Source organism: Carassius auratus, chromosome 25 (genome assembly GCF_003368295.1).
Source record: "Carassius auratus strain Wakin chromosome 25, ASM336829v1, whole genome shotgun sequence".
Taxonomy (NCBI): domain Eukaryota; kingdom Metazoa; phylum Chordata; class Actinopteri; order Cypriniformes; family Cyprinidae; genus Carassius; species Carassius auratus.
Window position 1 is genome coordinate 2,030,917 of NC_039267.1, and position 27,500 is coordinate 2,058,416.

Consider the following 27,500-nt stretch of genomic DNA (forward strand, 5'->3'; position numbering starts at 1 on the left):
GATGAGATGAGGAGAGGTGAGGAGAGGTGAGGAGAGGAGAGGAGAGGAGAGGAGGAGAGAAGAGAAGAGAGAAGAGATGAGGAGAGGTGAGGAGAGGAGAGGAGAGGAGAGGAGAGGTTGAGTAGAGGAGAGGAGAGAGAGGAGAGGAGATGAGGAATGAGGAGAGAGATGAAGATGAGAGATGAGGAGAGGAGGAGAGGAGAGGAGGGAGAGGAGAGATGAGGAGAGGAGAGGGAGAGGAGGAGAGGAGAGGAGATGAGGAGAGAGGAGAGGAGAGGAGAGGAGAGGAGAGGAGAGGAGAAGAGGAGGAGATGAGGAGAGGAGAGGAGAGTGGTCCAAGGGTCTCACCGTATTGTGCCGTTGTTGAAGGTCCAGCCGAGGGTCTTACATGAAGAGTTGTCTCCTCCACAGACACCACACTTATCATTTCTGGCCTTCGAGTTCAAAACATGGTCACACCCTGCTTGCTATGATAAACACATGCGATAAGAACGCCAGTTTACATTTGCACCACAAATTTACCATGGTATTACCATATTCATTTTAGACCATGGTTACTTGATGGGTTTTGGATAAACGCCATGGTAGTACCACGTTATTCTTTAAAGTCCAGTTGTATATGAATACAGTAATCATCCAGTACATCCATTAATTTCAAAGATTCATTTTTAGAAGCTCTTTCATACCCTGCAGAGGCCTTGTACACAGATATCATATGTGTCCGGTCCACAGGGGGTCCCATCGACGACCCGATCCCTCAGCTGATAGTACGACGTCGATCCCACAACACGGCAGAACAGTTTACAGCGGTCCTTCATCACAACTGAGGAACGAGAGAGAGGAGCAGGACAGTGTCTGGCCATTATTTTACCATTACTTTGTTGATTCGGTACACTATAGCATTCAAAGTTTGGACGAGAAAGGAATTAGTGATGAGAAAGAGATGAAAAACACCAGAGAACAATGAAAAACAGTTTTGATATTCTGTGTATGTTTGCAATTTCAGAAATATTAATCTGAACCCAGCCTACGCTTCAACAGATCAGTGTTCAGTCAAGTGTAAATATGAAGCAGTCGTGACTTCTCTGTTAGACAATAGGCTCAGTTTTGGACAACAGATAGTCATTGCAAATGCTGTAATGCAAATCAGCTGAGGGTGCAGAGGATGGCGAGTTAAAGATGTACTGTACTGTAACCATAGACTCGGGCTGGATCTAAGGTACGAATGTGCACAGAAAAATAAAATGTTGATAAACAACTAGATAATAACTAACTCTGTGTTACACGGTGTTCGGCCTTCCACCGATTGCATTACTTGCCCACCGCTCCACCGTCGTTTTGTATTTTTATAGAAATAACTATATCAATGTAGTTCAGCTGGACAGCATACAAGCATCCGCTTCGTATCGAGTGAGTTTGCTTTGTTTTATATTGTTGTTGTGTTTTCAGTAAACTGATAGTGAACCACAAACCTAGTGTTCGTTTTAATGGTGAAAATCCAAAAACCTTCAAATATAAAGCGGATATTTGTGACATCCTTCTTATTCGTTTTATCAGTAAAAGCTTGTTTATTATAAGAGTTTTATTGTATCATTTTTGTTGTTTGTTTAATTAAATGCTTTTTTCTTTTTTTATGAACGAAAAAACAACAACTAATAGAGGTGCAATTTTCTTGTTTCTGTGCATTTAATTTCAAACAAACTATCAAAATGCACACGGACTCTACGGTCACAGGATTGAAAACTGTAGTTGAATTAGCAGCTTTCTTGAGATGTTGGCTCATATCTCATATAAACATGTCAGAGCAGCAGAGAGAGTTTCTGATCAGTGAATGAACTGCAAAGTCATTCTCAAGTCTACTTCTGTGTGTCAGAGAGCCATGTGATTTCTTCATTTCATCTGTCAGCGAGTAACTGTACAGCATTCACTTCAGATAAAAGCGTCTGCCAAAAGCATGAATGCTGTCTGTGTGCTATTCATCAGAGTTTGATGAGCTCAACAGATTTATTATGAAGCCCGGCTCCTCCATCAGCCCCTAGAAAACCATTACAACAATGCCAACTCATCTTCAGAGGGAGATGTTAGAGGAAGGGCGATTTGTTGCTAAAAGTTGCTTAATGTATTTGTGATGTTAATGTAGATTCCTTTGTAAACTAATATGCATAACACAATATTAAAATATAAAAAGCTGTCTTTTTAAATACACTGAATTGTTGACCTCTTACACATTTTTTGAATGCTTACAATTGAAAATATTTAATAGCTAGGAAAAAAAATGCTTAATTTGTTGCAAGGTGCTTTTTGAAGAAAAGGTTGCTAGGGGTAGTCTGAAAAGTGGCTAAAATTCTCAAGAAAGTTTCAGTGTGTGTGTGTGTGTGTGTGATGGGTCAGAGGTCAGGCACACTCACTGCCGCTGTATTTGGGCACCCAGCGGACGGAGGGTGGCAGTCCGTTGATGTTGAAGTGTTTCCCGTCGAACTGTGCACACTGCTCCTCCCTGAAATCCCTCTGGCCCCGGGGACACGGATCCGTGTTACACGAGCGGAACTTCATTCTGCGGCCCACACAAAACCGTCCTCCGTTCCTCGGCCTGAGAGTCAGAAACATATCTGTGCTGTTACACACTGAACGCCTTGTGATAGGATGAAAGTATTTAACACAAAAAATTCACTAATTCAATGCAATCGGGCACATTTACAGAAAGTCAAACTTGTTAATTACTTAAACATTTTTGTCATAACTCAATTTAATAATAACTCAATTTTTTTATTATATATATATATATATATATATATATATATATATATATATATATATATATATATATATATATATATAATTTTTTTTTTTTTCATTAAAACAGAATACGTGTGCATTGTTTTGCAAATAATTATTTTTATTAGTTTTAGTTATTGCATCTCAGTGCATGTGAGTGTGTTGATGCACTTACTCAGGTTTATTGCAGTCTCTTGTTGTGCTGCGTGTTCCTCCTCCGCAGGTCCTGGAACAAACACTGTAAGGCCCCCAGGGGCCCCATTCACCATGAACCGGCTTCATGTCCATCTCTTTATTTACACACATGCCGTGCCTGCAGTACTGAAACACACAGATATTACATCAGACATTACATCATCAGGTGTCCAGAAATTAACTGTCCACAAACCATGGTTTTAAAAAACGTAAAGAAAATTACAAAATTAAAATAATTAAGCACACAATATAACATATATATGTATATACTGAGGACCAGTGATGCAGAATGATGACTGAGTCACTGCTAAAGTGCATCAAGGATATTAAAGGTGCAGTAGGAGGAAATGCTAACATTCAGTTAACTTTGTGATTGCTATCGGGATGTGAAGAGACTTTCAACATAACAAACATGTTTCTGAAGACAATCAGCTATTTGCACTCATTACAGTAATATCTGACAGTGCACATGCTCTGTTCGGCGTCATCAGACAGACACAGAGCGCTGGCAGTAACCGAACCCTGGCTGCGCAGCTCTGGCTGGAATGCAGGACAGGCTGGCGTCGGTCTCGCACACCATAACTAAACCTGAGCGCACAGATAAGAGCGACAGAGCTCATTACAGTCTCGCAGCGCTGCTTCCTCTCCTTCCACAGTCACATCTCTACTGCCGAAGCCTTCCTGCTTTCCTTCATCACATCATTCATCACAGACACTCGCTACACACCACACTGACATTCATCTGTGTCCTGCAGCACAGAAGCAGTCATCAGTGGCACAGGTTTATTTGAAGCAGTAGACAACAATACACTGTATGAGTCACAATTATACATTTTTAATTTATGCCAAAAATCATTAGGATATTGAGTAAAGATCATGTTCCATGAAGATATTTAGTAAATCTCCTAACGTAAATATATCAAAACTTAATTTTTGATTAGTAATATGCATTGCTAAGAACTTCAAAAGATGATTTTCTCAATATTTAGATTTTTTTGCTCCCTCAGATTCCAGATTTTCAAACAGTTGTATCTCAGACAAATAGTGTCCTCCGAACAAACCACACATCAATTGTCAGAGTATTTATTCAGCTTCAGATGATGTATAATTCAATTTGAAATTACCTTAATTACTGGTTTTGTGGTCTAGGGTCACAATATGTCATGATATGGTACTACAAGCTACTTTCAAAACTACAATGGCATGCTTTGTGCCAAAAACTAATTTGAAATAAACCTATTTATCTTGAAGATAGCACCATTGTAGCATTATGGTATTCTACAAGGAAAATGTCAAATGCTGCAGTACATGAATATGACAGTCACTTGGAATATAAATATAGTGATCATCACAGTAGTGTGGTGTACATCCCTGTACCGCGGTACAGCCACAGTATCAGTTTCTCCTCTCAGTAACACAGTAATCTGGCTCTAAACAGGAAGCATAATTAGAGCGAGAGTAACAGAGATCCGCTGTCTGCTGCATTCATTCACTCACTCATTCATTCATAACTCTGTGTGTTATATCGATCTCCTCTTTCCTCTGATAACAGCCACGTCACACAACAGCGTCCAGCAGGAATCCACAGCAGTCTGACCCAAGCAGACCTGTGTCCTGATCAGAACCCAGACTCATCAAATATTAAATACATATAAAAATCAAGCTCTCTCTTTTGATGGAGAGATAACATTTTCCCACTCAAATGCATATAAAAGTTCTTATAAAACTTATCAACGTACACAAACCCACTGCACAAGACTGCGCACCTGTGTGTGTGTGTGTGTGTGTGTGTCGGGGTGTTTCTTCAGCTCTATGTGCGGCTGCACTTAAAAGAAATGAAACACCCTCTTGAAACACACTTATAACACTTGAAGACTATAACAATGAATCATACAGCTCATTTCAGATCGAGTATGCTATGCACCCTTAATACACACTGTTAAATACACATTTTTCATAAAGTGACAAAATTACAGCGTTAATGCAATTTTTTTAAAATCTTTTCCTTTTCGAGATAAATGATTTATGTCTTCTTCACATCACATCTCATATTTCACTGACAAATTTACTCCACTAACTTTGGTAAAAAAAAAAATGCAGATTTGTTGAATGTGGTGGAAAAGACAAAAATAAACCACAGAGGGACATTTATTAAAAACCAGATATAATAAAATAAGACACAATTAAAGTAAACACCACAAATAAAAAACAGGTGTTTAAATTAAATAAATAAAAAATATAAATTAGATTAAATAAAATAAAACTACACTGAAGTAAACCACAAATAAGGGACAGTAAATAAAATAAATTTTTTACGTTATGACATTTAATAAATTATTAATCAATGGATTAATCAATGCATGCTGATGAACTTTTATCATAATTTATAGTTATATCGTAACCAACGTGTTTAACTTTCCACCCGTTCATTTCAGTGAGTGTGTGTCTGTGTGTGTCTGTGTGTGTGTGTGTGTGTGTGTGTGTGTGTGTGACGGATTGTAAATGGCCATGTGTGTGTGCTGGCGGTACAGAATAGGCCCGGACCACCGGCGAGACCTGAGTGCTGTCAGAGTCTGAAGTCTGAAGCCTTAAAGGCATTCCACTCCCCGCTGCCATCTTCATGTTTACAGCGCCTTTGTTTAGCTTGAAAAGGTGCTGTGGGAGAGAGCCGCGGCTTGAAAGAGGCTCCGAGGAGAAAAAGGAGTGAAGGAGGGGTGAAACTCACTGCGCACACACACACTCTTGCCACATGTATGGGCTGTTTGTTCTGCCAATAGAAGCATCTGGGGCCATCGTGACCTTCAATTAGACTCATGGAGGTGTGGAAACAGCCTGAGCTGAGGGCGAGAGACACACACACACACACACAGGGAGAGAGAGATAAAGAGAGAGACGGGCTGAGGTGACTCTGAGCTTGTCAAGATTTGCTCTTAATTGAGAATGCAGTGAGATATTTGAAGGTTGAGTGAGAAAAACCAGCCCAGCTGCTGCCAACACGTGTTTTAGATTTGTGACAACTTTCACACACACACACAAACACACACACACAACCTGTACCCATACCACCAAACTAGACACACTCTCATTTAGTAAAAGCCAAAAAAACCGCTGGGAATCTACAGCTTGGACACACTCTCACACACTCTGCATGGGCATTTAAGGAAATATATAAAATATAAACCTGTCAAAAGCAGCAGAATCCATCCATCTGCTGTGTGAAAGCACTGTATGGTTACAATAAACACAACTGTGATACAGTTATAAATAAAATATGTAATAAATATTAAAAATAAAATGTGTTCCTTTAAATGAATGAATGAACATATGAAGCAGCAAAAAAAGAGAGAAATGCATTCTCATCTGCCCAAAATATAAACCAAAAATTATTTAGGCAACAGATGTGGTTTAGTTATATTAAATAATCAAAAACTATGAAAATAAAATAAATGAATAAATGAAAATAAAAAGCGGCAGACACAGTGGTTTCATCCGTTGTGTTAGGGTGATGCATGGTTAATAGCTGTAAAAAAATAAATAATAATAAAAAATAAAATAAAATAATGTAAACTTTGGGCCATAAATTAGTAAATAAATAACTAAATATATAAATATGAAACTGACAGAGGCAGCAGAAAATGCTGGTCTATCTGCTCTGCAAATGTGCTTCATGGAGAAAAAGAAAGAAACAAAGCTAAAAAAAAAAAAAAAACAATAATGCCAAATGCACAAAATCTAATGTAATGATTAAAAGGGAACATGACATGGTCAGTCCATCTGCTGTGTGGTGCCCTGTAATTGTGTGAACGCTGAGGTGAACACACATCCATCAGCGCAGGAATGACAGAAGGAACACCTCTCGTTCTCAACCTCTCTCATTTTGACAAGCTCGTTCGCAAAACACATCACCTTACAGGCAGAACTTCTCACAGCTCAGGGTCAAAGGTCACAGCACTCACAGGAGGCTTCAGTTAGCACATGCATACGATATATACAACGCCATGACATCAAAACTGACTGTATTTACTCTCCTAATTCATGTTCCAGGTATTACTGAGCATGTTTCATCGCTTAAGCTAATTTCCTTAAAAAATAATATTAATACTAACCAACTGTTGGTTCATACTTGGCAACAGCCCACTTTTTATGATCCAGTCAAATCTTGATTGAGAAGATAAAGTTCAGTCCTACCGAATTTCCCACAAACTGTTCTCTTACACTCATAAAAATGGAAATTAAATGTTAAAAATAATTTGTAGGTAAATAAAACGAACATGCAAGTACATGACTGCAAAGTCATTTAACAATGAAACACATTCTCATTGCCACCACATGGGGCGCTGTAGCATCACTAGTCTTCTTCTATGGTCTTCTGGTTTTCTCTGGTATTACTTCTTAAGCTAAACACAGTAATTGATTCATTAGCGTCAGATGTAAGGCCGTTTAAAAACAGTTTAGAACCACGTCTCGCGTTAGAAATACAATCAGAGAAAAAAATAGATCTATTTGAATAAAACAACACACGATGGCCTTCTAGGTGTTGACAAACGACATGTATGTGAACTGAACAGCTGATCTGCTGAAGTAAATCCCGTCAGATCTTAATGACAGACCTCAGCGTCTACAACAAACCCACAGAACAGGAGGTGCACTCGTACACGGCCCTCAGCGATCGGGAAAAACACACTTTTATCCTCAAAACACATGAGCACACAGATGTCACACCGCAAAACACATGTTCAGGTAATATGGCATCTTCAAAAGGTTTCCTTGGAGAATCCTTCAAAATATGACAACAACAACAACCTGTTATACTATTTTAAGCTTGTAACTTCTCCGTGTTTCACTACAACACTACCCAGGTTTTTAATCGACTTACAAATGGCTCCTGACAAAAAAAAAAAAAAATAATTAATTGAAAACAGATAAATTAAGTAGTCATTGACTCATATAAGAAGCAAATTTCCCCTCCACTAGAATCTCCCCTCCTTTTACAGCATCAGCGTTTTAAAGTTCACTTAAAATAGGAACTAAACAGTCACAAAGAATAGTTTATTACACCGAATCTGTGCCAATATCACATCTCTTGGTCAATGAGTGTAGTTTGGGCTCCTCCTCAGTCCTGCACACATCCTGTCGGTTTTTTGTTTATTACCAACACATACATTAAATTAAATCGGAGGTGTTGAATTCCATCATTAGCTCCTTGATTTCTTTCCTATGTAGCAAAATATCACTTGCAATTAAATATTTTTGGTCGCAAACGCAACCGTTTTAGTCGCAGTCTGAAGTTGAAGCCCTGATAAAGGTGAGATGAACTGCGCGAGTCATTCCACAAACAGCATGAATGCACCTTTACCTCGATTACTTGGCAATCACGGCAACAACTCATTCGTGAAAATCAGATCCCGGGCCGCCGGTACAGTACTAGACGTCTCGCTGGAAACACATGCAGATTAGCAGGAGAAGTGACAAGCGATCCACATGGAGAAACGAGCTGCCAGGAACAGCAGCCAAGCCGGAGAGCCGCGGCCAACAAATTCTCCAACGTTTACAAGACTTCAGTCTTTTTCTCTAACTGCCTGAGACGAGGACAGGTTGAAGGTTCTGCTGAGCCGAAGCCGGGTTAGGCACACAATAGTGTTTATTGTGCCTCCAGACATAAAGCTTATTGGAAGAGGAACTGAATACAAGCACAATTATGACTTGACTTAATTTACAAACTTCTTTATTGGGATGCCTCCATTCTGTCCCAATAAATCGACTCTATTAACCAGCTAGTTCATGTTTTAATGCAAAGTCACCATGCTAGGTTTCAAAACAATTTTCTCAGATGAGACGAGGACAGGTTAAAGGTTCTGGTGAGCTAAAGCAAGTTACATACACAATAGTGTCTACTGTAACTCCAGACATAAAACCTTATTAGACGAGGAACCGAATACAAGCACATGACTTGACTTCATAGAAAATCATATTTACTGAGATACTGAGATACCATACTGTCGTAATAAATTGACTCTATTAAATGATTAGTACACTTTCCTCACGTATGTCATCCAAGATGTTCATGTCTTTGTTAACTTCAGTCAAAAAGAAATTAAGGTTTTTGGGGAAAAACACTGCAGGATTTTTCTCCATATAGTGGACTTCAGATGGCATAAACGGGCTAATGCAGTTTCAGTGCAGTTTCAAAGGGCTCTACACGACCCCAACCAAAGAATAAGGATCTTACCTAGCGAAGCGACTGGTCATTTTCTAAAAACCATTAAATTGCATATACTTTTTAACCACAAATGCTCATCTTGGACCTTCCCCCGTTGATCCCCATTGAACTCCATTATGTGGAGAAAATCCTGCAATGTTTTCCATGAAATCCTTAATTTATTTTCGACTGAAGAAAGACAGAAATTAACATTTTGAATGTCATGGTAACTCATAGTAAATTATCAGGAATTTTTAAATTCAGGACTGAACTAATCTTTTGACCAGCTACATCACGCAACAACAACATGCCAGCCTTCCCCATAGTTTCCCTAATGAAACAAACAGTTTGGACTTAATGCATATACCAATAAATTATTGAAGTCTGCTAGTTAAAACTGCAGTCTATTCATTTTGGCTCTTTGTTGCCATCTCTGTTTGGAAACCCCTGACTTGCAGGAATTATCTTCTTTGTGTGGGCTGTGCACCGGCAGAGCTCCTCAGCACGGATGACTCTAATGTTTTGTTGTGTGGCTGTCAGTCACCTCACTGGTGTGGATACTGTACTTTGGAATCACAAATGATAAGAATGATAAGAATTTTCACGTAACTTGGGGCAACTGTGGCCTAATGGTTAGAGAGTTGGACTTGTAACCTGGAGGTTGCAGGTTCGAGTCTCCAGTACCTCTCATATTAGAAAGCATTAATATAAGCTTACTGTTCTGAATCAGGCTAAAGTAAGGAGAAGACTGGCTGGTAACGTACTTTCTCAAAAATTAATTTTGCATAATTTTTTACCAAAAAAAGGTACGGATTGCAGCTTTAGGCAAGTTAAGGAACCTAACTGGGATGTTGGGATCCAAAAAATTCTCCAACACCAAGCATTTACAAACTGAATACAAGCACAATTATGATTCACTATGATTTATTCATTATAATTTATCAATAGCATGCAAGCTTCACTGGGATGCAACCATTCTGTCCCAATAAATGCACCATCGGGAGGTGTTGGTATTTACAGATGGCAAGTGATGGGATGAACCTCGTTAGCGCAGGGCTGACTGAGCCGGATGACAGACAGGCCGCTGGGGTCATGTGACAGCATTACTCACTCCAGTGCCCTGCAAGACAGAGGAGGGCATCGAGGACAAAGAGAGGCCGAGGGAACGAGGGGGAGACCGCAAAGAATCAAAGCAATTATGGTCTGATCCTAACATTGCTCTTCTGCATCTCCACTAGAGCTCATGTGTTTGATGATTACCAGCCCTTATTTACATAGTGGTCCATTTACAAGCTTGAACGGGATCAAACGAGCCAACGTTTGGAGATAAATGAGAGAGAAGAGAGACAGAGAAAGAGATTTTGAACAAGCCTTCGTGAAGAGCTTCCCACATTAAAGAGCTCGAGACAGGCAGGTGAGCTGAGACCAAGAGCTGCATTTCTTTCAACTTCTGCGACTTCAAACGGCCCCATGAGGAGGTGACACCAGGCACTCAGCACCACAAACAAAGGTGCAGGGGCCACGAGGGGTAGAAGCCCAACAAAAAAGACCCTTTGTGTCCCTGTTTCTGTAAAGAGTCACGCAGTAACTGTTTTGCTCAGCATGATACATAACAGCGCTAACTAACGGGTCACGATCCAGTTCAGTTCTGAATTAACCAGTTATACAATATAAGACTTTGGGCAGCAAAATAAAAACAATGAAAATTAAGAAACATTTCTCATGTATTCTGTTGAATGCAAGCCATGCAAGTATTTTGTCTCAAATTCATCTGTCACTTGGTAGAATGCGGTCCAATTACGCAGGTGCCAACTTTCACTTGTTCAATTTGAATTAAACTAAAGTAATATAATAGAAGACACAGATGACATTAAATATGATTTCAAACAAATATAAACATGGTTTGTTCCAATTAGAATGCGTTTTTATGAGATTAAATATTGGCAGCGAAACCAGCAGCAATCATGGCATAAATAAATTATTATTTCATCATCATGTAATAATATAATTATATAATAATTGATTTAAAATAAATTAATCAATTAAAAAAATAATATATATATATATATACACTTTTGTTTTGACACTTTTGTTTACTTATGAATGATACATAATTTGGCTCTGTGTTGTATCACCATCTAATATAAAGTCTAGTTCCTGAAGCCAAACCAATTGAGAATCTTAAGATAATTCCTCCACAAATACTATTTTCTTATAAATCAAATTTATGTTCTTGATGTAAGGATGTTTAGTTGAACTAACACTGCTTTAATAAACCTTTCCAGTCACCACAGCTGGAGGAATAATGCTGGAGTGTTAATAGATGTGAAATGCTAGTCAGAATGGGAGGTCTTGTTCACTAATGAGTAATGAAGCTTAACACTGACATGAACTCTTTCATGCCCTTGTGGTTTTAATCAGAGGATGTGAGAACAACCAAAAAACGCTGCTTGCTCTCCTTCCTCCGCAGGGCTTCACGTACTGCACCGCAATCCCACCGTTAATGAGACGAGAAAGGTTTCTGCTTTCCCAGCCTCAAGCTTGATTGTGGCTGTTTTGGTTGGATTAAGATACTGCCCACCTCTGTTAACATTTGATTCACTCAGAAAGCCTTGTTCTAGACGTTTCCCTGTACATAGAGGGTTAAAATGAAGGAGAAACGGACTCCCTCCTTCTGTAGTGTCTTTTGTGTTGATCTAAACCCAACACTCTCTAAAACTCTCTGACCAGTGACCCACTCACCCGCATCGTAAAGAGGTTTGGGGGTCACGGGTTCATAACAAGGTGATCCGCGGGTGGCATTCGGTTTCAAAGGCTTGATACTTCACCTCGGATCCCAGCTCTCAAAGATCGAGCAGCAGTGAACTAAATGCGGCTAATTAGCATAGCAATTGAGAAACAATTGAAAGGCATCGCAACACTTATGGTGTGTGAGACGTTATGTGAATGATGCAAATTGGGCAACGACTTTGTAGCATAAGTTGAAAAATGTGAATACCGACAGAAAATTTGCATGGTGTCGCGTTAGCCAATCAGCGAAGAGCTTATTGACATGTCTAGTTTGACACGTCCGGTTATATCATAAAATGTTTTTTATTGTTTTTATGTTTTTATTCATGTGTGAAAAATATCTCGCAAGTAATCTATAGCGAGTAACATGATGCAAAAATTCACTTCACTTTTGGTGTGAACATCATTACACTACTACACACACTATATTGGGATTTCATGACGAACTGGAGGGGTTTCTTTTACAGTCATGTAGGATTAAATAAATACCCCCAAATGAACCTGATTCCGTATTTAGGCAGCTAATGTCACGGACAAGAAGGAAACCAGCTATGCAAGCTCACATTACCATCCTCATCAGCTTTGACATTTCAGTTTAACGCACGACTGACCGCCAGACAAAAACACAGGCATGAAAGTGTAGGGAAAGTGTCTTACCATGCCATAGCCACATTCGGTCCCATCAGCGAGCGGCATGTGCTGCGTACGACATCCTTTATGGTCGCCCTCCGCACTAGTGCACCAGAGACGCTTGCACTGTTTCTGCAATCAACCAAAGTCATTTCAGTCAAAACTGGGGAAATAATGACTTGAACATTGGTTCATTTCAACCATACACAAGTACTCGAGAGTTTTCTTGATATGGGTACAATCTAAAATACAGATAATAGGATAGTTCATCCAAAAATGAAATCACCCATGATTACTCACCCTCAAGTCAGGTGTACATGACTTCTTCTTTCAGAGTAATACAATTATATAAAGTTATAATAAAAAAAAAATCCAGTTCTTGCAAGCTTTATAATGGCAGTGAATGATTGTTGAGATTTTCCAATAAATTGCATCCATCCATCAATCCATCTGTGGGGTTATTAAATGCCTTCTGCAGAGAATCGATGAGTTAGCATAAGATTAATTTTGCCTACATCCAACATCATTTGCGTGAAACACTACTCTCTCATGAACACGGCATACGACAGTTACGTAAAGCAAGAGATAACGGTTTATAAAGTCTTTAAATATGGCATTATTTCTTATATTAACACCATTGATTCCATGCAGAAGGCCATTATTAACCCCCAACAGCCAGTGTGGAGCCATTTTTATGATGGATTTATGCACTTTTTTGGGCTTGAAAATCTCAACAGTCATTCACCGCCATTATAATGCTTGTAAGAGCCATATTTTTTATATATTTAATTGAATATATAACTGATTGTATTTGTCTGAAAGAAGTAAGTCATATCAATCTTGGATGGCTTGAGGGGAGTAAATCATGGGGTCATTTCATTTTTATATGAACTATTCCTTTAAGTTGCTTGTATGGACAATGGATTGAGATGGTTAGCTAACCAAGTCTTGAGACTGGAAAAACTCAGAGGCCAGAAGAAGAGATGAACAATGGGAGAACTGAACAAGAGGGTTAAGAAACAGTTGGGTTCCCTAAAGCAATCTGGTTTTCTCTCGTTAAATGACTAAACGGCCTCCCAAAACGATGATGGACCACTGTACAAAGAAACCTTGTTTTAGGATCTTTTGTTAACTGGGATGAGTTGTTAAAGGGGACATTGTGATGCCTGTTTCTTTAGGGCATTCATGAAACGTCTGCAATGTACTTTGTCTGGAAGGTTCACTCGTTTCTCATGCGATACTTCAAAATGCATATTAATTGAGGGTTATGGAAACATAGCTAATGCTCTGTGGAAGTAGATTTAGATGTCGTACCATAAAGGGACAGACTTGGGAGCCGGGGCCGAACATGAGTTCACACTGCCGGTTGGCGTTGTAGAGTTGACCTGGAAGCTGGCTGGGAAGGTTATACATCCTCACCAAAGGCTCGTCAAGGAGACATTCACCATAACCAGTGCTAAAAAGAAAAGAAAAAACGGACAGATGTCAACACATTCATCAAGGGGAACTCCAGCAATAGCTTCAGGTGGGTTTCTTCATCCTCAGAAGCCTGGAGGAAGTACTATTGTAAAGCATTTAGTGTTTATGCATCAACTCCCAGTGGATAATTATGAATGCAGTCTTTCTGATTTCACCTGGCGTCTGAAGGACAAGTGTAAGATGGAAGCAGAAGTGGGTGGTCTGCTTTGTTACCTGCGAGTAACTGATTGATTGGACCTCAGCCAACACAAAGACCGCATTTCATGCAAGAAAAGACAGTGCTGTTTAACAATGCTGTGTCTCCAAGAATCAACTCAATGGTGCCAATACCAACGTTTCAGCAATGTCATGACATATACGTCCCACCGCACCCTTCCTTTGAGACGCATAAAGGAGATACAAAAGAGCAGGGCACCACATTGAAGCTCATTGAATTGTTGGGCTTAACACCTCTGAATGGCTCTTTCAGCCAGAGAGAGAACAAAATAAACCTCCTTTCTCCATTCGCCAGCTCACCTTTCTGCTAGGCAGAACGGAAATTGAGGCTCAGAGTAGCCATGTGATGTAATTATGTGAGTTGTTGATGTTGCTGGTTCAATTTGTCCTTGGCTTTGAGACTAAGCACCTGCGTCAGCTGATTTAGGTCTCTCATTACCTCGCTCTCCCTTCACTCCCACTCCACACATCCTACAAGACACCTTTGTCTTTACCAAGGGGAGAACGGACACTACTCGGAGTGCATGCGTCCTTCTGCGCGACTCATTTATCCATCAGAGTTACGATGACGGCGCAGTACGCTCTCGTCTCTCCGCACCTCGCCATCAGCTTGTAAGACTCTGAGTTATGAGTTCATCAAATCAGCAAGACTGAAGCTGACAGAAACCCTTCACAGGAGTATGCCAGTACAAAGCTCTTAAAGAGCGATAAGATTACAGTAAACCGAGACCGTCAGATCTCCAAGTATCTCACAGCTACGCTCAAGGGAGTGTGAGCATGTGAATCCAGGCTCTTTCGCATAATCAGAACCGCAAACACTGGACGATTTGCATCCTAATACTGGATTTAAAGAGACAGTTCATCCAAAACAGAAAGGTGTAAATGCTGAACAAGATATGTGACGCTGGAGCACAAAAGCGGTTATAAGTAGCACAGGAATATTTGTAGTATTTGCCAACAATACATTTTATGGGTCAAAATGATCAATTTGTCTTTCATGCCAAAAATCATTAGGATATAAAGTAAAGATCATGTTACAATTTTGTAAAGTTCCTACTGTAAATATATCAAAAACTTAATTTTTCATTAGTAATATGCACCCTCAGATTCTGACATTTTCCAAATTTTCTTATTAAAAAAATGGACCCATATGACTGGTTTTGTGGTCTATGGTCACATATTTTGATGAATGTTGGGTTCAATCACCATTGGAACCCACTTAAAAAAAAAAAAAAATAAAATCTAAAAAGCTTTTCATGACAGAATAAAAATTGTTACAATTTTGAACAACAAGGGGATTGAAGAGTTCCACCTGAGATTTTAAATATTAAATATAATTTTTTTTATAATTTAACACAAATACATTTATGTTAAAGTACTTAAAGATGAATAAATTACAGATATCAAAAACCTAAATAAATAAATGGATGAAAGAATGAACAAATGAATGAATGACAAAGGCACACAACAAAAAAACTGAAACCTAAACTAAATGTTACATTTTAATGAGCAAAATTTTAAAATGAAAACTAAAAATACAACATAAAACTTAAAATATTCATATATACTACACTAGAAATTAAACTGAAAGCTGAAAAGATAAAAACAAAAGCTAATTCAATATATGAATAAATAGTACACTAGTATATAAATAAAAATGGACTAAACACCAAAAAACTTAATTGCCTTAGCAGCAAACTGAAATTAAATACATTATAGATGTCTAAAGACCTAAATAAATTAATTGTTAAATACAAATGACAAATGCATGTAACAAAATGACTAAAACCTAAATGAAAACAAACATTTTAACTAACTAAAATCAAAACAAAAACTGTTTCTATACATAAAAAAAGCTAATTCAAAACATTAATTAACAGTACACTAGAATATCACGCTTAAACCAACTAATAACCAGCTTGAAACCATTGGGTTTTCTGACAAATGACAAACATTTTAAAACAGATTTTACGAGAGTGAATAAATGATGATCATTTCTGCAGACACTATTTATATACCCTAGTATTTACTGAGTGATACTCCCCAGGAGCTTTGCAGAAGACTTACCATGCTGCATGTCCAAATACCTGATAATACCAAGGTACTTTGTAGGAAAAGTGCCGTCAGGTTTCTTTGAGTTCAGGTCAGGCTGCGCCCTTCTGGCACAGACATGAAGTCCACACCTGGAGATCATTTGGGCGGGCTGCTAAAGTGAGTTTATTAAGGAAAATGACTCAGACGTATTATTATCGAAGGTTTTTTGGACTTGTATCATGGTAGCTTGGAGAAACAAGTAAATATCATGGAATATAAATACAGTAATCATTCAGTATTACCATCTCCATGGTTTTCTCTGTTCAGATGACATCATTCTAGCCCACTTATGAATAATGTCCATAACCTCTATGAGACGTCCTGTAAAGCGTGTCTGAGCGAGCAACAGTAAGCAAAGGTCAACCGGACAGATTTTCATTAGTAAAGTGATGTTTTGGTACAGCTCCAAAGGGATTTGATATATTGTGAGTTTAAGCATGAGAATCGAGAGACGAACAGAAGACTTGTCCTTGAACAGCGAGAACTCATTTCTCAAGACATTCAGCTGCTGCTTTGAAAAGCCTGAATGAACGTCTGACAGACTGAGCTTTAACGCAAAGACAAGCGTCTGAGATGCAGAGCTGGTGGGTTTCTCCAATCATCTGCGTCTGTTTGAGTGGAAAATGACAAGCTTTTCAGAAAATACCATTGGTTTTTACTTCCAAAATCGCAGAATCTCCAGTAACAAGCTGATTTTTCCATGCAGAAAAAACCCTTCATTACAGTTTTGTATAGTATTGTACAGACGAGTGAACCACCGGGTTAATAATCAAACACGTTAACTTCAACTGCTTGGGGATTCTGAGAAGTCATTAATAGATTAAAACGAGCAACGTTAGAGCCACTAAGAGTGATGTGCAAATGAGTTGTTTGGATTAATGCGAGTGTGTTCCAGCCGGATCGAATGTGTGTGCATGCCGTGTTTTTCTCTGTAATCTCCTCACAGAAGAGTGTTGAGTCTTGAAGAGCTCTTGAGGTTGAATGCACAGTCAAAACACAGATGCACTTGAGCGCTTCTGGACACTTTCAACACTTTACATTGCTTTTCCCACCAACCAACAGAGCTCCTGGAGCAAATGCATATGCTTTCCTCTAATGCACTGTCTGTCTGTCTGCTTCTGATCAAACCTTTCAATGCGGAAAAGAAACAACACAATGTTCGTATTTTTTCAAAGCAATTAAAAGCAGAGCAAACTTTGTTTCCTGAGAAAGAAAACACCAAAATGATCTATGTTCAGTGGAAACCTCAACAATATCTCACACGTCTAACTCCAATAAGTCTCCAGAGCTATGAAAAAGCAACATTTGTGTAATAAAATTGTCCTCCTATAGAAGAAATTACTGAAACTATAAACCAAAAGCACTAAAAAAACTGTCCACAAACCATTTTACCATGGCATTATTCAGAGTTGTGTCCTGATATGACACAAAAACAAGAGCACACACACACACACACACACTCTCGCTCTCTCTCACAAATGCACACACACTCTCTCTCTCTCTCTCTCTCTCTCCAACACACACACTCTTCTCTCTCAAACGCACACACACACACACTCTCTCTCTCTCTCTCTCTCTCACACACGCACACACACACACACACACACACTCTCTCTCTCTCTCTCTCTCTCTCTCTCACAAACGCAAACACACTCTCTCTCTCACAAACGCACACACACACACTCTCTCTCTCTCTCTTCTCTTCTCACACAAACGCACACACACACACTCTCTCTCTCTCTCTCTCTCTCTCACACAAACGCACACACACACACACTCTCTCTCTCTCTCTCTCTCTCTCTCTCTCACAACGCACACACACACTCTCTCTCTCACAACGCACACACACACACTCTCTCTCTCTCTCTCTCTCTCTCACACAAACGCACACACACACTCTCTCTCTCTCTCTCTCTCTCTCTCACACAAACGCACACACACACACTCTCTCTCTCTCTCTCTCTCTCTCACAAAACGCACACACACACGCTCTCTCTCTCTCTCTCTCTCTCTCTACCACACACACACACACACACACACATGTTTCATTGGTCTTTTCTGTGCATTCCTAGCCCTTGTTGAGTTTCTTCTAGGCCGCATCACCTGTCGATCCTGACCCTGATCTGCAGGCCTTTGACTGCTGGAGCCACCGGAGCGCAGACGAGATCAAAGGGTCACGTCCAGAGAGAATCTAATTATATCTGACACTTCCTGTCTTACAGGGAAGCCCTTCAGCTGCGTCTCCTTCCTGTCCGGACCCCTCAATGAGCCGTCGCCCCGGGTTACGTCTGCCGAGGGGCCAAGAACGCCAGCGACTAAATGACTGTCCGGCTCCCAGAGAGAGAGCAGACAGACTCAGAGCAGAGCGGGACAGGAAGAGCTCCTCTCAAAGGGGAAGTGCACTTCTGAGCTCTGAGGAGCGTGACCTGCTGAGGATTTGCTCAAAGGTCAATTTAACTTTAAAACCACATCGCTGACATCTGATATTAGCACACTGACATACAAAACACCAACGGCATGCTGGGAAAACCATGTCCCAGCAGCCTCAACCAGATGACCAAAACCAAAACAGCTAACAGCCAAATAAGAAATGTTTTAAAACGGACTTTAAATACTGTGAATAAAAATATGGACTTGGAATGTCCTTCACCAGGGTTTCCCAAAGTCTTATTTTATTTTTTTGTCAGCCGAACTCTTATATATATTTAGATGTAAAATATTTACCTGAAGAACCCGCTTTTGATTTTAAGTTAACATATCAGCAACTTTATATAATTATTTTGTTATAGCATATTATTATAATATACTAAAACATTTTATTTTGTTTTTATTAAAAAAAAAATATTAATGCATCTTTAAGATTTAATTAATTATAAGTTTCACGACTTGGGAAAACCAAACCTAAACTCAGTGTTTTTATTGTTAACTAAAACTATTATTTTTATAAATACTAATCAAAGCTATATATATATATATATATATATATACACACACACACACACACACACACACACACACACACAAAATGACACAAATAAATTACTAAAACTTAAATTAAAATGGAAATATAAAAATTATATTTTTAAATTAAAATGGAAAAATTAATATCATTTTTGCATTTCCATTGTAATTTAGTTAATTTAAGTTAACAATAACAACACTGACTTTAGGTTTGGGTTTCCAATTCAAGAATTTTAAATGTAACAAATACTAAAATAGTATCTAAATCTTAAAAATAAAACTGTTTAAATCAACTAAAACCCATCTGCAACCAACTATAAACCGTGTAAAACCAGATTCCACCTTAAGCTGGATTTTCTTTCATTTCCTGCTGTGAAATAACAAACGTTTTCAAATGGTTGATATAAACGTGAGCACCTACTCCAGGAATTCAGTGATGTACTTGCGGCTGCATCTGGACCAGGACCAGGGGCTGGTGTCGTAGTTGAGCGTCGGGGCCATGACGTGGTACTGATGCTTGATCCCCGCCTCGCGGCACTTCGGACTGTCATCATGAGGCATGTTGAACCTGAAACACACACATCATACAGTTCACAAACACTTCAGGACAACTGTGTTTCTGCACGTCTGGATATGAGAAATATGAAAGTACTGCAGAAGTACCATGGTAAAGTGATGATCGTAGTATGGCAACTGGATAAATAGCATCATTACCACAGCTATAATTATTTTAAGATACCTCAAGGAATGACACAGAGTAGGAGCACAGTATTTTGTATGGAAGCTTATTTCTTCCACAAAAAAACAAAATGATAATTAAAAGGTAATTTTCACTTTTTTTACTTGCACTGTGAGAACTGCTAGAAGTAAACTCAAAATTCCAAGAAGAATTCCAAGTCAGAATTATGAGATGTAAACTGAGAATTCCGAGAATTAATTCTAAATTCCAAGCTGTAAATTCAGAATTCCGAGAAAAAGACAGAATTATGAGAATCAGACTTCTGGGGAGAATTTTTTTATTTTTATTATGAAATGTAAACTCAGGATTCTGAGAAAAAAACCTAAAAATTATAAAATACAACCTAAGTATTCAGAGAAAACTCAAAATTCAGGATTTCAATTCAGAATTCGGAGAAAAAGTCAGAATTATGAGAAGTAAACTCAGAATTCTAAAAAAAAAAAATGTAAATTATGAATTGTAAACTCAGGATTCCGAAAATAAAAAGCAAAATTATGAGATGCAAGCTAAGATTTCTGAGGAAATTCAAAATTCAGGATTTAAATTCACAATTCTGAGAAAAAAAGTTTGAATTATGAGACGTAAACTGAGAATTAAAAAAGAAAATCATTTAAAAATATGAGATGTAAACATAATTCAGAGAAAAGAAAAAATATCTAAATTGCAGGTTGTAAATTCAGGATTTTTAGAAAAAAAATCTGAATTGCGAGTTAATAAATTAATAAACTCAGAAATCAAAGGAAAAAAAAAAGTGTAGCCACAATTCCGAGATGTTTTTTTTTTATTACGAGATTTAAACTCAGGATTCCGAGAAAAAAAAACCCCTCAAAATTCTGTGAAAAAAATAAAATAAAAATTGTAATATGTAAATTCCGAATTCCAAGAAAACAAAAAAGTTATAATTTTGTAATTATGAAATTACAAAATCTTTCGTTGAATTGTTTTATATATTGTGTTTAAAAAGTCACTATTACAGTTTTATATATTTTGGCCATCATTTTGTGTCAATGCTGTGATGTGTGCAACTGCCAACAGGATGTGAAACCTCTTTTTATTACAGACAGGAAGAGTCCAGCAATAAAATCTTAAAATAAGAGCTGCATTGAGGCGAATCTGATGTCAGAGTCCAGAAACAGCTGTGAAATCAGACACACGACAGATACAGCACGGCGAGGAACGCAGCTGTGTTGATGCACATCCTTCAGACTCCATCTGTGAGGCTTCATCCACACGTTAAAACACTTTTCACATGTTACATTGGTGAAATACTTCTGCTGTCAGAATCGGTTTCATTCGAGAACATCTGGGCTGCTCGTGTAAAGAGCTTAAGCAAATAACGCACATTCTGTTATCATTTATTCACACTTAAATCATTCAAACCCCATTTCTTCTGGGGACAATGTTCACACTGCTTTTATTGCACTTTTATAGAAATGTTTTGTCCTTTTTTAGACCTGGTCCACATCCAGATTTGTTGCATGGAAAGAGCAGGTTTGGAACAACATGAAGACGAATGAATGAAAAAAAAAGAGTTATTTTTAGGTGAACTATTCCTCAGAAAAGTCTTCTCTTTCTCTGTGGAGTCAAACAGCAGAAGTGAGATGCCAGATGTTCTGCATTGCATTAAAATAAGAAAGAAAGATTAAATGTTATGGGCTAATGGAGTCATTTCTCAGCATTAAAGAATCGTTCTGAATCGATCTCAATGACCTCTGACTGATTATAACAAAATAATGCATTTCCTCTGTATTTTTGTCTTAATTCCCAGTACAAGGCAGATATTTGTTCTTGTTTTAAGCAAAAAAATCACTTAATTCTGATGCATTCTTTTTAAAAGAACCTATATCTTGTTATTTTGCCACTCAAGTAAATGTATCTTTATTTTTACGTTTACATATTTCATTTTAAAAGACAAAAATACTACAAAAATGTTTTAATTTTAGTATTTTTGTCTTGCTTTCCAATACAAATGTCTGACTTAATATCTCAAGACTTAATATCAACATTAACTTACTTAAGAAACAAAATCAATTATATATTTTTTTATTAATCTTACATTTAAAACAAGAAAATCTGCCAACGGGCTCAGAAAAGAACTTTAACTTAATTTAAGTTTCTTTGAGTAATTTTGCTTCTAAAGTGGCTATATTGTCATTAAAAAAACTGATTTTTATACTAAAAATAAGACAAAGAAGTAGAATTACATAAAACATTAAGCCTTGTTTACTAAAAAAAAGCATCAAACCCAATTTAAGACTTAAAACTTAATTTGAGTGTGTTTTTCTAATATAATTTTTCTTAAAGCATGAACTTAAGATCATTTTTCTTAATCATTTATCTTTCATTTATCTTAATATGTAATTCTGATTCCCAAGTAAATGCATTTTGATTTAAGAATGTTTAAGATACTTTAAGATAAACTCACGTAATCTTTCCCCTTTATAAACTACTTCATATCTGATGTTATTTTACATCTAAAGTACATGCATCTGGATTTATGATACTTGATGTTTGTCCTGGAAAACAAGACATGAATCCTGAGACATTATCTGGAGGACAGACTGTAAATGTAACTGTGTTGTGCTGTGTTTTGGCTTTGCTTTCGGAAAACTGAATCTGAGCATTGGTTTGTCCTCGTCGTCCCACTGTGGCTCAGGAATCCCCTCCGGATGAGAGGCGGATGAATATCTGTCATTCTTTCACACTGCACTCGTTTATACGAGTCGAAGCACAGAGAGAAGCAGAGAGCACCTCCTAAACGCTCCGGGCTCACGTTACCTCACTAATACAGGTCTCTGTTATTAAAGGATAAGTCCACTTCCAGAATACAAACTTCCTGATGATTTACTCTCCCCCAAGTCATCCAAGATGTTCGTGTCTGTCTCTCTTCAGTCGCAAAGAAATACATTTTTCTTGAGGAAGAGTTTCCAGGACTTTCCTCCATATAATGGACTTCAATGGGGATCAACGGGCTGATAAAGTCCAGAACGCAGTTTCAATGCAGCTTCAAAGGGCCCTACACTCTCCCAGACGAGGATTATCTAGCGAAACCATCAGTTACTTTCGAAAAAATAAATAAATAAATAAATAAATATATATATATAAACTTTTTAACCGCAAATGCTTGGCTGGCTCTAGCTCTGAAATGTGAAGGAAGTCAAATGCATTTTACAATAAAGCTAAAACAACATATCTGATGATTTTAAAGTTGGAGGAGAACATGAGATAGAGTTTTTAGGTAAAGTACCAAGATGAGGAGCTAATCAGGCATGACCTTCCCAACAGGATTGTAAAGATTGCATTGTTAAGCTGCACTGAAACTGCATTTTTAACCTTCAACCCGTTGATCCCCATTGAAGTCCACTATATGGAGAAAATCCTGCAGATTTAGGTACTTGCACTCTGAGCCTGACATTTCCATATGCATTTTTCTTTTTTTTTTCTTTTTTGTATTCGTCATCCTTTCCTATCAAAATGCATGCTACGGATGCGAAAATGCAGAAAATCGAATTTGGTCCGAATTTCTTTTTTTTTTTTATGAAAGACGAAAGTTTCAGTCAGTAAACATGATTTGCACAACGTGAGGCTGTATTCATTTTTAAATGTGCAAAGATTTTGTACAATTATTTAGAAGTCAGTGTGCAAAGACCTTTAATTTATTTGGGACTTAGGAAAGACAGACATGAACGTCTTCGATGACATGTGGGTGAGTAAATTCTCAGGAAATCTTTATTCTGGAAGTGGACTTATCCCTTAAAGCGCCAGGGCTTGATTGTGTTTTGAGGGTTTTTGGGGTGACTTACACGTGTCCGAGCTCGTGAGCGATGGTGAAGGATGCACTCAGGCCGTTCTCCTCGCTGATGGAGCAGCTTCGGAACGGATCACACATCGTCCCCAGCTCCGCCAGACCTTCATTAACACACACAGACAGAGAGAGAGCAGACATGTTCACAAGACTCTGAGTGCAAGTCAAGTCTCAAGTCTTTAAAGTGGAGTCCAATTCACATCACAAGTTCTTTCAGCTAGTTATTGAGGCTTAATACATTTTGAAATAGTGATTTCAGAATATGATTGTCCTTTTATTATTTCTCAGACAAAATTTCTTCGTTAACTTGAGGTATGTCGACTAACAATTCTAAATTGAAATTTTAAATCTAACTCCAATCAATGCATGGAATGGTCTGACTTTAGTTTTGTAAAACTATAAGCTACTAAATTAAATATCTGCATGAAACAGACAGCAGACAGGCTGCATGAGAACGCAGATTCACTCTCTACCAGCAGGTGGCGCTTCTGGAACAGCAGCGATAAAGTGCTTTATTGTTTGCTGCTCTAAACAAAGCAGCGCTGCGGTTATGAATACTACTTTAATAGCTATGCATTATACAGAGGTAAGATGAAAAGAAAACACAATCTAAACTTTTCTAAATCCAGTAAGTTCCACTCAAGTCGCAAGTCTTTATCTAGTCTGCAACTTAAGGGCGACTCGATTCCAAGTCACAGACTCCAGTTTCCATCTCCGAGAGAGAGCATGACTTTATTATCCGATGCTTTTGGTGGTTTTTGGGCCCTAAACACCTGCTGGGGCCCGGCACAGGTGGCTGGTCCTATACGACTCGCTGATGACAGTCAAATGAAGCACAGCTGACAGACTTTCTTCAGGGTCTGCTTCTGCGTCAGCATCCTGCTTCAGTCCATTCAGTGACCCCACACACATTGTTTTTTTTGTTTTTTTGGTTTTTCTGGTTTAATTACTAAAAATGAATGAAAAAATTAAATGGAAGAAAAACAGTATATTCAAAAACAGGTATGTTGCATTTTGAAACTTCTTTTCCAAGAAAATAAAAAAAAAGAAGTAAAAGAAAAAACTAAATAGTATTCTAAAAACAAAACACGAATCAAATGTATTTCTTAATTTAACCTGTATGCAGCAATAAGCATTTTTGTAACGACCTACAAGAGTGTATGCATGAATGCTTTATACAGCAAGAACAATAAATCATTATTTTGTAAAACTAATAATAATAAAATTATTATTGTTTGGCAGTAAAAACATTTGGCAGTATGATTAAATAATGAGTCAAAAAGCATAAAAATATTTAAAATATTGATTAATTTAGAAAGAATAAATAGAATAGAATATTTTTCACATTCACTAACTTTTTGTGAAAAAATATTATAAATAATAACAACAACAACAATAATAACAATAATACATTAAAAATAATTATACTTTGGCACTTGTTTAAAAAAAAAAGATGTTAATGTTATTTAAAAATGAAATATGAAACTCTATGCAGCAACAAGTACTGATGTACATGACAACACTAATGTTCAATTCAGCAAAAAATGAAAGTTGCATTGTGGGAAACAGTCTGTCATCCAGCTGCATCATAATACAGCAGTAATAATGGATCAGGCCAGTGGTGTGCAATCTCACCTAACGTGTCACACTTGTCCTTTGCTCGGCAGATGTCCTCCCTGAGAAGCAAACACACATCCCATAAGAGTGTTTATGCCAAACGCTCAAAGCTCAAACAGAAGCACACTGTAGAAGGCAGAGGTCATGAGGTCAAAGGTCAAGCTCAGGTCACCTGGTGATGAGCAGCGCCGTGTCGTGATGACCCGGGTGACTGTCGTCCAAAACGTTGTGACTCTGCTGCCACATGCAGAAGTTATGAAGCGTCGCAGTGGCGTAGAAGTTTATATTCGGCCCTTCCTGAGGAAAACACAAACCCATTACTACAGAGGAATAACGGCTCGGATGATGCGCTCTCAGGTCTCACGACACGTCATGCATTATTTCAACAAAGTTTAGATTGAGTTCTAGTCGTCATGTGTTTATAATATAGAAATGAATGTGAAGGAGCTCAGAGTGCTTGATGAGAAATGACCGAGATCTTCTCAGTATCCCATCATATTCAAACATCCATTTTTATTCTGCATGAAGAAAACTGATATTTTTTATGTTCAACTGTTCAATTTATGCATTTTTGACAGTTTGATGAAAGTCAAAAAGAGAAAACAAACCATTTATAAATAACCAAATTTAAAATATCAAGAAAAGAAATACATAAAAAGATATTTTGTTTATTCAAACTATTTTTTATTGATTGATTTATTTTACTTTTTTTGTTGGTTTGAGGAGAAGTCAAAATATATGTTTAAAAACCTGAATATTAAACTATGTGTCAGTTGAGCAAGAAAAAAACAAAAAAAAAAAATAGTTATTTTAGAAAATATCTTAAAAATAAATAAAATAAAAGTCATTCTTATATTAATTCGGTTAACATTTTATTTTGAGTAATGAAAATATGTATGTTTCTTCATGGTTTTATTTTTAATTAACTATAATAACTCTGATATTGAGTCAAAGCAAAATCAAGAAAAAATAAAATAAAAACAAATTATGTGAAACAGGATGCAAGATACCAAGCACATAATAAATTGTTTAACTATTTAAAGGTGTTTAATTCAAATAAATAGTTAAATTGTACTTTCAAATTGATTACTGTGTTAAATTAAAATTGCATATTTTATTCATATTAATTAAATGTATTTATAAATTTTATTTTGAATGTGAAACACTATGCAGCAATAAGCATTACCAACACTGATGATTTACTCAGCATTTTTAAAACTATTTTTAAAACTTTTACAACAATTTGAGACACTGTTGAGCTCCAGATGAGAGATTACTGTAGTCTTCAGCTGAGATCTTAAAGAGACGCCACTAGGAATGAAACAATATCACTTAAAATCTCACCATACGATATTATCGCGATATGAAGTCCACGGTACGATATTTATTGCGATATAAAGAGTTCTAAATTAAGAGCTCCAACCAATGTTTCTTAACTAAGAAAACTTAAGTCAGAAAAATGTGAACTGACTTGTAGCTGAACTTTAAAGAGGATTCGACACTGAATGATGACCAAAACACAACTTTCGTTTCATATCGTCCTGTGATCACGATTATATCGAGACAGTTTTGTTATGGTGATATTGATACCTGTTCGTTGTGTATGACGATGAGTTTGACGATCATGATGTTGATGAGGTTTCCTACACTGGGGTCTCTGTAGATCGCAGCGACCTGAAGGCACAGACAACACAGACACTGGTCAGTCCAAAATACCCACAAACCACTGCGCTACCAAATACTGGCAGTCAGATCAAATGTCAAAAACTAGAAAACAATTATTTAAAAAGAAGAAGTTGTCATATTATTATTATTAAGTAGGCAAAATAAAATATAAAATAAAATCAAAACTATATAAACATATTAAAACAAAAATGAAAAACAAAACAAAACTGAATTGATTTTTAATTTAGGAATACAAACAAATTGAAATAAAAAGTTATGTTGCATTTTCATTTTTCTTTTAATTAATATTAAATATTTTTTTTAAATATCAAATA

General features: G+C 37.4%; 1 protein-coding gene across 1 annotated transcript in view; it reads right to left on the reverse strand.

Annotated features, from left to right (window-relative positions):
* Nucleotides 1-299: 299 nt before the first annotated feature.
* LOC113042975 (A disintegrin and metalloproteinase with thrombospondin motifs 20-like) overlaps nt 300-27,500 on the reverse strand; it is a 44,073-nt gene continuing 16,872 nt past the window's right edge. Inside the window, exons 5-15 of the mRNA XM_026202013.1 lie at nt 27,091-27,174; nt 25,673-25,797; nt 25,519-25,559; nt 23,882-23,987; nt 19,761-19,907; nt 13,904-14,045; nt 12,617-12,721; nt 2,951-3,096; nt 2,409-2,590; nt 687-823; nt 300-467 (exon numbers count right to left, since the gene is read on the reverse strand). Coding sequence (XP_026057798.1) covers nt 345-467; nt 687-823; nt 2,409-2,590; nt 2,951-3,096; nt 12,617-12,721; nt 13,904-14,045; nt 19,761-19,907; nt 23,882-23,987; nt 25,519-25,559; nt 25,673-25,797; nt 27,091-27,174 — 1,338 coding nt within the window. The 3' untranslated portion in view covers nt 300-344. The remainder of the gene's footprint in view (nt 468-686; nt 824-2,408; nt 2,591-2,950; nt 3,097-12,616; nt 12,722-13,903; nt 14,046-19,760; nt 19,908-23,881; nt 23,988-25,518; nt 25,560-25,672; nt 25,798-27,090; nt 27,175-27,500) is intronic.